This window comes from Diabrotica virgifera, chromosome 9, assembly GCF_917563875.1.
Source record: "Diabrotica virgifera virgifera chromosome 9, PGI_DIABVI_V3a".
Taxonomy (NCBI): domain Eukaryota; kingdom Metazoa; phylum Arthropoda; class Insecta; order Coleoptera; family Chrysomelidae; genus Diabrotica; species Diabrotica virgifera.
The window spans coordinates 178,811,662-178,826,358 of NC_065451.1; the positions used below are offsets into that span (position 1 = coordinate 178,811,662).

The following is a 14,697-nucleotide window of genomic DNA, read 5'->3' on the forward strand; positions in this document are numbered from 1 at the left end:
CATTCACCCACTTTCAATGTCAAGAGTTAAGTGTGAAAAATAGATGATGTTTGCGTCTAATTCAACCAGATCACTTCTTATGTAAATATTATGATTAGAAATACCTTTTCGAGGAAATATTATAATAAAACTTAATAATTGTTTCTGGCTGATGTAAGATTGCACTTTCAGTTTGTTTCTGTATTTTATATAATAAAATAAAATTTGAATTATGGTTTTGTTTGGAATAATTACTTGAGAATAATAATTATGATTGGGATCCAAAATAATACCTAACCTAATCCTAATCACCGTAAAAATATAATAACCGGTTTTTACTTTAAAAATAAAAAACCGGTTATAACCGGGACAAAAAAAAAACAACCGGTAAAACCGGTTATTGCGAAGTAAAAAAACCGGTTTTAGTTTTAATCCGGTAGGTTTTTCCCATCCCTAGTCTATACACACATTGGAGACTTTTGTTTCAGAAGCGATTGTAGACTTTGAAACTTTCCGGACATTGCACGAGTACAATCGGTACATATATTCCGACGCAATTCTCCGACTCTATTTTTGCTTCATTTATGTAATCATTTAAGATAGCAAATATTGCAAGCGACGTTGTTCGTAATTTTATTGGTTTGCAAAAAAGTAGTTCTTCTACTACTAATGTGTCATCACAAAATCGAACATAGGCAATAAAATGAGCATATTTATTACTATCTGTTACCTCATCAAGCTGAATCGAACACAGCTTGTTACGGAACTTCCCGAGTAGCTGATCTTGTACAGCTTCAGCTATATCACCAATTTGATGGGCAACATTATCATTCGATAGAGGTATAGACTTCAATTTTTTGGGAAAATTATCTCCAAACATAGTTTCTACAATTTGAATTGCAGCTGGCAAAATAAGCTCTTCACCAATAGTGTGAGGCTTTTTAGATCTGGGTATTTGATGTGAGACTTTATAAGAGGCAAGTAAAGCTTTTACCACACAATTAACACGCACACTAGAACATACACATTCACAATAAATTAATTTAACAGTTACAGAAGGACTGACTGAACTGACTCAACTAAGACTGGACAGAACTTAGGAGTTAGAAAGAGAGACTATTGGTTCCGAATCGCTATTACCACATGTATGATAACTTGTACATATGTGAGAGTATGAATATACTTTCAGATGGTGTGGACTGTAATTAGGATTGTTAGTTTACTGGTTTAAGTGGGAGTATAAAGGATAAGGTTTTATACAGACAATATTCATATGTATAAAAAAGTCTTACCAATTTGTGAAATCTTGTCCGGAACACTAAAGCCGGTCACATACGAGATGACTGTTTCCGTACCACGTGCCTCGCGTTTTGACTGTTGCGAAATCGTGTATGGCGTCACTCCCTAATTACTGTTCGTGCACGTATTGTTATTATTCGTTTCAGCCCAAAAGAAAGGCTGGACCGTCAAGAGTCAAGAGATGAGCGGTACCGACTTGATCCGTCGAACGGCTGATGAGAAAGAGGAAGATTTCTTCTGTCCCGAATCCAAAATTGTCTGTCTGTAAGGGATGAGGAGAGAGGGTAAGGAATAGGGGGGGATAAAATGGTACTATTGAACAGGGCTGGCTTGTTTAAATTAAGGGTTGTAATAAGAGATTTAATTCAGTAAAAAATATAAGAATATTTTTTGCATGTGAAAATTGAACACCACATATTAAAAAAACTTATTCTCGGTGATTTGGTAATCAAAGTAAGATTTGACTGTTTTTTGTCAAAATTACATTATTCAAGTATACATTAATATTGCAAAGATATATTGTTATTGTACGAGGGGGCGCGGTGAAAATAGTTATGGAAAACTGGGTCGCAAATGGTAAAAGGTTGAGAAACGCTGTATTAATTCATTGGTCTGGTTGTCTCTACTTAAACGAATTTCGTGCCCCAGATATTTGTATGCTGATGTTTGTTCTATACTTGTAACCGTTTTGGCGAAATAGTGTTACCCTGGCGAACTCCACAATGAATGTTGAACTTTTGTTTATCTTCATGGAGTCTGACGCATACCGTAGCATTATGGTAGATATTTTTGACGACAGTGGTGTAACGGTGATCTATTCGGCATTCTTTCAAAGCATCTAACATTTTCTGATGGGTTACTGTGTCAAATGTTTTCTCATAATCCACAAATATTAAGACAAGTGGTTTGCTGTACTCTATACATTTTTTATGTAATTTTTAATGTTATGAAATTATGTGCTTTGTTATTAAATATGTTTCCAGCATACAAAACCGATTTGTCTCTTCTTCTTCTTCTTCTTCTTCTTCTTCTTTTTGTATAGACATTACTCTGTCTGTTTTTTCAATGTGCCTCTAGTAAGTTGTCGTTTCATCGTTTTCGTGGTCTTCCCACTGATCGTCTTCCTATTGGGGAGCCGCCTCTCGCTGTCCTGACTACCCTATTTGTTGCCATTCGGCTTATGTGGTCATTCCATTCTATTTTTCTGTTTCTTACTCAGTTATTAATGTTATCCACCTTGCACCTCCGTCGTATATCTGTACTTCTAGCTCTGTCCCATAGAGTCTTACCATCGATTTTTCGAAGAGTTTTCATCTCCGCTGTTTCGAGCAATCTTTTTGTCCTCTCTGTGTAGGGTCGTGTTTCTGCCGCGTATGTCATTATTGGTCTGATGACTGTTTTGTAAATTCTGCCTTTCATTTCTTTTCCGATATTTTTATTTCTCCATATTGTGTCATTCAGGCAACCTGCGGCTCTGTTTGCTCTATTCACTTGATCTTCCACTTCTTTTTCGAGCCTTCCGTAGCTAGATAGTGTGATGCCTAGATATTTAAACTCCATCACCTGTTCTATTATCTGACCTTCAAGCTCCAATTTACATCTTATTGGATCTGCTGTTATAACCATGCATTTTGTCTTTTTTGAGGAAATTAACATGTTAAATTTTCTGGCGGTTATGTTAAATTGGTGCAGCATACGTTGTAAATCATTTTCACTTTGAGATATTAGTATTGCATCGTCCGCATAGCAGATTCTTTTAAGTTGTTTATAACCGATTTGTATAATACAATATTTCGTGTTCTAGTATATTGCTGATACTGACGAAGAACAAACCTATGCGGAACTTTTACAACGTTGTGTACGCACAGCCTGCCACCTATCAACCAGAAGTTTAACCAAGGACGATGTCGTTGTGCTTTGTTCTTACAACCATAAAGAAAGTTCAGTGCCATTCATTGCTAGTCTATTCTTAAATGTTCCAGTAGCATCTATGGATCCCACATTATCTCTTATGGAGTCAGCTTATTTATTGAAGGATGTAAGACCCAAAATCATTTTCGTAGTTCCTGAAGGTTTGGAACTTATGGAAACTTCAGTTAAACAAGCAGGTAATAGCTCCTTAGTATTTTACTTTTCAGTTAACATAATTATCCCTTTTAGAGGTAAATCAGTGTTTTTTTTATGTTTTGTGAAACGGAAATATATATCTGAGAATTAATAGTACAGTCACAGTATAAAGAGCACACAGTAGAACCACTCTCCGAAAAATTGGAAGTAAAATCTGTAGTCGCGCATGGCGACCGCGCAATGTTCTTAGTCGCTTTTGCCCCACTCTCGTATTGCTAGTCGCATAGAAACGTACGGATTTTAACAGGGAAAACCCGCATCCACCACTGGTGAATTACCAATTGCGCACTGCCGGTATTACTTCTTGAGATCAAAGCGCCGACAGAGGAGTGGTTTTACTGTGGAACCTCTATATACTGTGGTACAGTGGAACTTCGATAACTCAGATTAATCGGGATCGCGGCCGATCCGGGTTATCGAAAATCCGGGTCACCTAGAGAATATGGTAAAAATTGAATGAACATGAACTACACATCTAAATTATTAAAAACGCGCAAACACAAACCTAAGCAAACGGAAGCAAACAATACAAGACTGTACTACACCCAATAAAGTCACAATCGGAACGATGTTATGACCGGTGAAAACTAAGACCATTGTTTAAAAAACAATTTTTTAAATAGTCTGTTAGTCTTTTTTAAACAACGCTAAGACAGTTTGAAATAAATAAAGGAATAACAGGTGCCTGTTTTTTCCGATAAATTCGAGACAATGACCGTCGCTCTGCCGCCGCCACCGTGTGCCATGAGTCATTTTTACTATCGTATACATAGTTCAAATTACCCAAATACACATTATCTCTCAAATATTATATTACATACTATCCCTTGCAAGATACTTCGGATTGACTTCCCCAGATTAAGAGACTGGGTCGATATCAAGCACAAAATAATCTGGCGAATTCCATCCGAATTATCTTGCAACGGATAGTACATTTTTATTGTTGAAATTTTTGATGAAAATCGGTCCGGGTTAGCCGGACTTCCGGGTTATCAGGGGCCGACTTATCGGGGTTCCCTGTATGTTCCTCTATACAGTGTGGCAAAGCCATATGGAATAAATTCATTATTTCGTAAACAGGCGATTTTAAGGAAAAATTCCGAAACAGGTCGATTGTTATTTTTAAATTTTGACTTTTTTGCATATCATCATCCATCTTGACTTGATAAAGCAATTTATGATTTTTTAAATAAGAATAGGGGTCGTGCATTACCTCATTTGAAAAGTTATTCCATTGTCTATTCATAAAAATATAAACATTGATGTAATTATTTATACAGACTGTCCAAAAAAATTTTTGAATGAAATTAATTGACACAAAAAGAAGAATGTGTGTAATTTATTTAATTCAAAATACATTTTTTGCACGATTGATCATTTTTGACTGTTTACCGTGACAGATTTTACGTCAGTAGGTGACATTTACTAGCAACTCGACGGTAAGCAATCCAACTCGACGGTAAGTACTCCAACTCGACGGTAAGTAATTTACTTACCGTCGAGTTAAAAAATCTCTTAATTTTAATTTATTTTTTGAAAGAATAAAGAAAACTAACGAATTATTTTTTAATATTGAAACTTATGGTACAATTTGTTAAATTATTTAATGAAATCCCACTCGTTTGGGCTGTGGTTTCACTTCTAACAGAAACTCCTGCAGAATCGCATACATTAGTAGTATTACTAGTATTGCACAATATTTTTTCGTCAAAATCTATTTTATTATGAAGAGAATCTTCTACATAGCTTTCTGCCACTGTCGATGAACGCCAACCTCCATGATTTAATCCGAGGACATCAACACCTTCATTAGCCAAAAGCGTTGCTGATGTCCTCCTGAACGAATGGCAAGTATAATTCTCGGGATTAGGCAAATTTAAGAATTTGGCAATTTGAGGCCAGCCCCCGATTGTCCCTTTCCTTATTACTTGAGCACAACATTTTCCTTTGGCGTATCTTAAGAACAAATGATTTGATTTTACTTGTAATGGACGAAGTTTTATATACTTTTGGTAGGTACATATTTTGATAACGGATTTTGGATTTTTCGGGAATAATTGCGGAACACCCTTCTTCCCAAGCCCGTTCAATTTCTTCAAATTCACTTTCGCTCATATTTTAATTTATAATAATCAAAATTGTACTTAAAATTATTGACAACTAAATAAAAACTCAATTCTCCATTGTTGTTATGCACCCTAGTTACTACCTAACAACCAAAGTATCTATCTTGATAAAATGAATGAAACTAGTCAATATGACGAAAATGTTTAATTTTATAATTTATAATGGTATCAATCGTGCAAAAAACGTTATAAGCATGTCGAACGTTAAGGGTAACCGATCTCAGACAATAATTGGAGTCGTCGCTCCGCTCCTCCTCCAAACAATTGTCTTCGATCAGTATAAAACCCTTACCGTTCTCCATACTTAATATACTATTACTGCTCTCAGAAATCAAGCGGTTTCAGATGCTTCTGTCAACCTGTAGATGATATTTAACTTTCATAAAATTTAAGTTGTAAAACTTAACAGAACATTAATTTTATTAATATTCTCATAGGGCTCGACACAGAAATAGTTGTTTATGGCTCATCTGACACTCACACGGAATTCTCAAGCTTTTTAGAACCTCATGAAAATGAAGAGAAATTTGCTCCAACGGAAGCAGATAGTTTGAAGGACACTGCTGTTATCATGTTTAGTAGTGGCACTACTGGACTGCCAAAAGGAATTATTCTTAATCACTTAGGGCTTTTGGGGCAGGCATTACTTCTACCGTAAGTTACAAACAACTCTACAAATGTGTAACTATGCATAACTAGATGCATAATATTTTCAATCAAAATTCTGGTTCTTATTTCTCCTTATAAGCAATTCTGCTTGTTTCACCTCATCTTTTGCGCGGTTGGCCGATACATTTTCTACCGATTGGTGATTTATCTCTTGCTACCACACGTGTGGTTTTTTGAAGTGAAAACTTCTTTAGGGACGTTGCGCGATTTTTGGATAGGGGAAAAAGCATTAAATTCGCGACCGTCATCGCTTATGCTATATATTATGTGTATGTATTGTTATGATCTGCTTTCTATTACTTTGATATTAATTATTATTTATTTGATTAATTATTTAATTGTCGCAAATCATACAAAAAAATTAATAAAAAAATCTCAGGGTGCCCTTTTGTCATACAAAAATAATTAAATTATCTTAGGTTATACTTATCCTTTCTCGTGGCTTCAGTATCTCTTAGTTGATCCTTATCTGGATAAAAATAGGAAAAGGAAATAAATAGAAATACCATAAATAAACACATACAAATACCTTTATTATCAAAAGCAATGCTCTGTAAATTTATCAATTAAATTCTGTGGGCATAATTGTCCAAATGAAACCTTTATCATATAAATTAATCTAATTCACAATAAATATTTATCGCTTTGTTCTTGATACCATTAATAAAACAAGCTAAACAAACAAATTTGTTATTCGCAAAATTACTTATACTTCCTATTAAATTTTTGAAATGTTGGAATCTTAAATGCATATGCTTTTACGTAAAAAAATTTTAACTTCTGATTATAAAGAAAATCTATCACATAGGTTATTGACTGACCTTTTTGATTCACGCACAATGATGTCTCCTCTTGACCCAAACAGCTTCTCCTTGTTGATTATGTTAGGCTACCAATTAAAGCCCTCTCCGTTCTCAGCAAAAATCCAACAGCATACCAGCAACTATTTCTCCAAAACACCAGCCAGGCTTCCTTTGACCAGGACTCGTTCAATAAACTCCAAATCTCTCTCCTCTCTTTCTCTCAACAATAATCTCCTGAGACCCAAGTATCTTTTTTACTTGGTGTCACAAATAATTTTAATAACGATAATTCTTGTTACTTACTCTCTTGGACTTTACAGAATCAAAGAGGTATTTCTTCTCGATTTGATTTGTCTCTCGTTCCACTTTTCAGCTACTCTCACTATCAACACAACCACTAGTACTTGCTTCTGAACTACTCACGTAAACTTTTAACTGCTCCTCTCGGCTGCCGGTAACACACTAATCTTTTCTTTTCCAAACTGTCTCAACATTCAAACAAAACTTTCCCCATTCCAAATTGCCAAGCCAATCAGAAACATTTCTCTCTCCACCTTCCTCTGTTTCATTCGAAAAATCCAGTCATTCTATCAAACAATACTTCTACTCAAAACTTATGACTTTTCGGAAATTATCTAAGTATTCCTATCATTAAACAAACATATTTAAAATTCCAATTCTCTTTACCTCTATTTTTCTAAAAACTAATAATTACATCTACCTGTGGTTTTACCTTTTCCCGTAAACAATCTTTTTTAAATTATAATCCTAAATAAATGTTCGTTTCACTTTTTATTTACAAAAATGTTTTTAATATTGCTTGGAAAAACTCATTAAGGAGAAACCACCTTGCGTGAAAGCTAACTTCTAATAAATATTTACAAATCAATATACAGGGTGTATCAAATGTATGTGCCCGCGATATATTAAAAAAATAAAACAATTTATTCTATCTTTGATTGATAAATTGAAACACAATAGTATATATAAATTGTGTAGAGGTATTTAATATAAAGTAAATGTAAAACCTAATTTAGGATGGGGAAAAAGGATTGATTTCGCGGCCGTCATCGCGACCGTCATCTCTTCGGCGAAATAAATTTTGTACGTATATTTATTATGTGTATGTTATTATACAATGCGTCCATAAAGTAACGCATAAATTCGTTATTTCGTAAACTGACGACTTTAAGGAAAATTCCCGAAATAGGTCGATTTTTATTTTTAAATTACGATTTTTTGGAATATATATCATACTAGTGACGTCATCTCTCTAGGCGTGATGACATAACCGATGATTTTTTTAAATGAGAATAGGAGTCACGTGATAGCTCATTTAAAAGGGTATTGAATTCTCTATTCACTAATGTAAATATTAACATAATTATTTATACAGGGTGTTCAAAAAATATTTTTTTAATTAAAATAATTGAGACAAAAAGACGAATGTATATAATTTATTTAATTCAAAATGCGTTTTACTACTGTCAGAAAAGAGAAAACATGTTTATTTGACAAATAAACATTGATTTTCGCTTAAACGAATTGTTCAAACTGACAAGAGATAGGTGAGTGGCAGATTTAACATTGAATTTAAGCGAAAAACAATATTTATTTGTCAAATAAACATTTTTTTCCTATTTTCTGACAACATTTAAACGTATGTTGAATTAGATAAATTACATACGTTCTTCTTTTTGTCTCAATTATTTTAATTAAAAAAATGTTTTTTTGAACACCTTGTATAAATAATTTTGTTAATGTTTATATTATGGAATAGACAATTGAAAACCCTTTCAAATGAGCTATCACATGGCACCTATTCTCATTTAAAAAAATCATCGATTACGTCATCACGCCCAGGTGGATGGCGTCACTAGTATGATACATATGCCAAAAAATCGGAAATTAAAAATAAAAATCGAGCTGTGTTGGGATTTTTCCTTAAAGTCGCCGGTTTACGAAATAATGAATTTATGCGTTACTTTATGGACGCACTGTATATTATAAATTGTGTAGCAGTATGTAAATTTAATATAAATGTAAAATCTATTTTGGAATAGGGAAAAGGATTGATTTCGCGACCGTCATCGCTTCGACGAAATAAATTTTGTACGTATATTATTATAATGTACGTATAATATTAGTAAGATTATTGAAGTGAAAACTTCTTTAGGGACGTTGTGCACTTTTTAGATGGGGAAAAAGTATTGAATTAGCGACCGTCATAGCGACCGTCATTGCTTCGACGAAATAAATTTTTGAAGTGAAAACTTCTTTAGGGACCTTGTGCACTTGTTAGATGGGGAAAAAGTGTTGAATTAGTGACCGTTACCGCTTCGGCGAAATAAATTTTTGAACTAAAAACTTCTGTAGAAACTTTGTGTCCTTTTTAAATGGAGAAAAAATTATGGAATTAGCGACCGTCATCCCGAACGTCATTGCTTCGACGAAATAAATTTTTGAAGTGAAAACTTCTTTAGGGACGTTGTGCACTTTTTAGATGGGGAAAAAGTATTGAATTAGCGACCGTCATCGCGACCGTCATTGCTTCGACGAAATAACGTTTTGAAGTGAAAACTTCTTTAGGGACGTTTTGCCCTTTTTAGATCGGGAAAAAGCATTGAATTAGGCACCGTCATCGCGAGCGTCACTGCTTCGACAAAAATAAATTTTTGAAGTGAAAACTTCTTTAGGAACGTTGTGCCTTTTTTAGATAGGGAAAAGTATTGAATTAGCAAACGTCATCGCGACCGTAATTGCTTCGACAATAAATTTTTGAAGTGAAAACTTCTTTACTGACGTTTTGCTCTTTTTAGATTAAGAAAAAGTATTGAATTAGCGACCGTCATCGCGACCGTCATTGCTTCGACGAAAATAAAATTTTGAATTGAAAACTTCTTTAGGGACGTTGTGCCATTTTTAGATGGGGAAAAAGTATTGAATTAGCGACCGTCATCGCGACCGTCATTGCTTCGACGAAATAATGTTTTGATGTGAAAACTTCTTTAGGGACGTTTTGCCCTTTTTAGATGGGGAAAAAGTATTGAATTAGCGACCGTCATCGCGACCTTCATTGCTTCGACGAAATAAATTTTTGAAGTGAAAACTTCTTTAGGGACGTTGTGCCCTTTTTAGATGGGGAAAAAGTATTGAATTAGTATTGAATAATTTTTGAAGTGAAAACTCCTTTAGGGACGTTGTGCCCTGTTTAGATGGGGAAAAAGGGTTGAATTAGCGACCGTCATCGCTTCGGCGAAATACATTTTTGAAATGAAAATTTCTTGAGGACCGTTGTGCACCTTTTAGGTGGGGAAAAAGTATTGAGTTTGCGACCGTCATCACTTTGTCGAACTAAATTTCATACGTATATATATTATGTGTATGTACACGTTACTAAAAATAACCAGATAGTATCTTAACGTAGACCAAATACGTATAAGTTCGCGCATGATGACGTAACTGGAGATTAACTTGAATTTGAATTCTTGTTAAAGTTAATGAATTCTTGTTAAAGTTAAATGGGATTTGTATGCATTCTGTGATGAAATTATTCAATTAGCAAAATAATATTAAACGACTTTTTTGTGTTATTTGTTTATAAAAGACATCTCCCTTTTACAAAGATAAAAAATATAAAATACACTTATCTTACAACCGCGAACGATACAAACTAATCGGACGTTACGAACCATTACGAACGTGCCGGTGTCCAGTTGCGTCATGACTCCCCTCCCTTCAGGATGCGCAATATATTATCTTCTTATTTATAGTATCATGTGTATGTATACATAAGTAGCATATAACGTACGAAACGCGTATATAATATAAGTATAGCACTTCTTTTTGAATGGGGAAAAAGCATTGAGCTCGTAATTTATATACTATAAGAAGTTAAGAAGTTTTCACTTCTATCGGCACTCCCATGAGTGCTTTAAATTTTTTTTGACCATAAATCTTTTCTTTTCTTCATGTTCTCAAGTGTTTTTTGAACTTTCTGTGTTCTTAACATTATACTTAATTTCTTCATTTGTGGTAATTTCTGGTGTTTCCGGTTATAGCTTCCTTTGTTCTTACGCTGCTAAGAGCTTTTTTAGATAGTAAAAACCATGTATCCTTATTAGTTCCTTTACCTCGGTTCTTTGACCTCTTATAAAGCGGCATATTTCTTTTTGCAGACCATAAAAATCTTCGAAAAACGTTCCCAGTAATCATTTTTTGTTCTTATTGTCTTATAATTATCATATGCCTCTTGTATTTTGATCGACATGTAATGCTTTTTTCTTTTCTTTACATTTTTTCCTTCACTTCTGTACAAAACCATTGAGTTTTTTGCCTGGGGAGCGATTTATTTTTATTAATGTGTCTTTCTCGGCTGAGACTAAGATATGAGACTTAGTTTTTCCCTAGCTTTCTTCTACCCCGTTACATTTTGTGATTATACAGGGTGTAACAAAAATACAGATCATAAATTATATCACGTATTCTGGGGCCAAAAATAGTTCGATTGAACCTAACTTACCTTAGTACAAATGTGCACATAAAAAAAGTTATAGCCCCTTGAAGTTACAAAATAAAAATCGATTTTTTCCAATAAGTATATTGAAAACTGTTACAGATTTTTTATTGAAAATGGACATGTGGCATTCTTATGGCAGGAAGATCTCAAAAAAGTAATAACAGTGAAATTTTTACACCCCATAAAAATTTTATGGGGGTTTTGTTTCCTTAAACCCCCCCAAACTTTTGTGTACGTTCCAATGAAATTATTGTTGTGGTACCATTAGTTAAATAAAATATTTTTAAATATTTTTTGTTTCTTTATAGTTTTTCGATAAGTCAGTTTTTATCGAGATATTTTGAACATTTGTAAAATTCAACATAAATTTTTACATGGTCAGTTAGTAAGATTATAGAGACCTATGAAAATTTATTGTGAATTTACATTTTTAGGTATATTTTGAAACATATTAATATCTCGATAAAAAATCGTTTATCGAAAAAATACTAAGAGGCATAAAAGTTTTAAAAACATTGTGTCTAACTAACGGCACCACAATAATAATTTAATTGGAACGTACACAAAGATTTGGGGCGTTTAAGGAAACAAAACCCCCATAAATTTTTTTTGTAAACATATTAAAAAAGAAGCCGCATCTCGATAAAAACTATCTTATGGAAAAATACTAAGAGGCAAAAAAGTTTTAAAAACATTGTGTTAAACTAATGGTACTGCAGTAATAATTTAATTGAAACGTACACAAAAGTTTGGGGGGGGGGTTTAAGTGAACAAAACACCCATAAAATTTTTATAGGGTGTACAAATTTCACGGTTATTACTTTTTTGAGATGTCCCTACCATAAGAATACAGCATGTCCATTTTCAATAATAAAATCTCTAATAATTTTCGATATATTGGAAAAAATCGATATTCATTTTGAAACTTCAAAGGACTGTAACTTTTTTTATGTGCACATTTGTACTAATGGTAGGTTCAATCGAACTATTTTTGGTCCCAGAATATGTGACTTAATTTATGACCTGTATTTTTGTTACACCCTGTATATGTACTACTTCTCTCTGTTATTCTTTTTTGGAATAAGTATCTTGTGGAGTTATGTGGAGTTAATATAAAAAATCTAAAACTCTTTTTAAAATCTTTTAAGTTGGTGGTTCCTAGAAACTATTTTTTAACTGCATTTCAAATTAATGGTGATTTTATACTTTCTTAGGATCTGTGGCAGTATTGGAACTATATATTTAACTTACTCAACGCTATACTGGATATCGGCCGTTTTATACCAATTGGCAGGTATCATTATTGGTGGAGCAAAAGTTACAGTGCAAAAGATGGATCCACACGAGACGTGGAAACTTATTGACAAGTATAAAGTAAGTATGGTAATATTGTTTTCGCCCATTCTACATCATTAAAAAAATGCTAAAAACGTTGAATTATCCACGTTATGGATACCTTTTTCAAACTACCTAAACGGAGATTGTATACGTGGAAATCTTCAGTAGATACCTCCAGTGCCGGATTTAGGGTACTAGCGACCCTAGGCCAAATTACCCCGAGCGGCCCCCGATAACTTCACGATTATGTAATTAAAGCACAAAGACGTAATAATAATAGTAATAATTAAAACTTTTATTTTAATTTTACTTTTTAAATTGCGTAATACAAAGTATAACATAAATGAATAGAAATGCCTCTGTTTCTATTTGAATACGGACATAAATAGGTTGAAATGTATTCACTAATTAAATAATCTTGGTTTGCAAATTTGGCTAAAACCCCAAAACAGCTCTAACAACAATTTCTATATTTATAGAAATTTCGAAAAAGAAAATTTATAGAAAGAATTCTATATTTATATAAGCCTTTAAGATGTTGGTTTTTCGAAGGATGCTGAAGATCTCTTGGACAGATCACGTGATCAACAACGAGGTGCTGAGAAGAATGAAGACTGAGAGAGAACTCCTAAATATTGTAAAAAACCGAAAAATCAGTTATCTAGACATATTCACAGAGGAGAAAGATACAACTTTTACGACTCATAATGGAAGGACAAGTGTAAGGAAGAAGAGGTTCAGGAAGAAGAAAATGCTGCTAGCTGAAGAACGTGAGAGACTGGACAGGTATGGACACACATTCGATACTAAGAACCTCTCAAGATAGAGAGCAATTTGCTGTAGTTATAGCCAAGCTTCAGTAATGGAGAAGGCACCTTAAAGAAGAAGATAGAAAATATATAATTCAAAATGTTAGCAAACAGCAGTTATTTGTAATATTAAAAAAAATCCACAAGGAAAAAGTTTTCCTGTAGTTGGCTGTATACCATATAATACAAAAAACAGTAAAATCCCTCAAAAGGGCCACATCAAAATCACAACATGACTGGTAAACCAGTCGAAAACTAGTTATGTTGTGATTTTGATGTGGCCCTTTTGAGGGATTTTAACCCTTAAGTACTAACACCCCGTCTCTCAGACGGCTTCACTTGTTGAAAGTGGAATATTTCCCTACCTGGAAAATTTTGAAGGTCACCCGTTTATGACTTTTCAAGTTGGGTTGTTATTTAGTAGTATTGAATTCGGCAATTTCCGGGAAGTTGTTATTCCAAAGATATTTAGACTCAAAGTGTGATTTCCATCTAATAGACGGGGTGTTAGTGTTTGTGCACAGTTCGTCATTAAACATAATGTGCCCAGTTGGTCAAAAAAAAGATCAAATAAGGAAAAAAAGGCTATGAGGAAACTATTTTGAAATGAATTGATAAGGTAGAACACGACAAAGTCGAATTTGAATCAATTTATAATGAAAATGTTGATACTGACTACCATTGGTACACTGTACAAATTTGAGTGCCTGTCAGTTTTTTTTTGTTTTAATATTTTAAAAAAAAAAATTATTTTCGTGTTTCTTACTCTTTTCTTAACGAGATTGTAAATTTTTATCAAGATTCTTCAATTTGTTTAATTTTTATCGCACTTTTTTTCAGGAGTAAAAATTCACACAAACAATCCTTCCATTCTTGTTATAATGTTTTTTATTTTGATAACTACAGAAAAACTAGATTAATTACTGTGCTTTTTAGATAATCAATACTTCCAGTAAGTCATCGAAATATTTCTTTGCATTAAAATATTTAACAAAAACAAGATTACCCCTAAAAATGTTAAACCCGTC

The 14,697-nt window shown here is 33.4% G+C and overlaps 1 protein-coding gene across 2 annotated transcripts in view; it reads left to right on the forward strand.

The window, feature by feature from the left end:
• The window catches only part of LOC126892162 (uncharacterized), an 88,358-nt gene that overhangs the window by 55,431 nt on the left and 18,230 nt on the right, over window positions 1-14,697 (forward strand). For both annotated transcript variants that reach the window (XM_050661634.1, XM_050661635.1), the window contains exons 3-5: window positions 3,083-3,386; window positions 5,969-6,185; window positions 12,737-12,896. In XM_050661634.1, coding sequence (XP_050517591.1) covers window positions 3,083-3,386; window positions 5,969-6,185; window positions 12,737-12,896 — 681 coding nt within the window. The remainder of the gene's footprint in view (window positions 1-3,082; window positions 3,387-5,968; window positions 6,186-12,736; window positions 12,897-14,697) is intronic.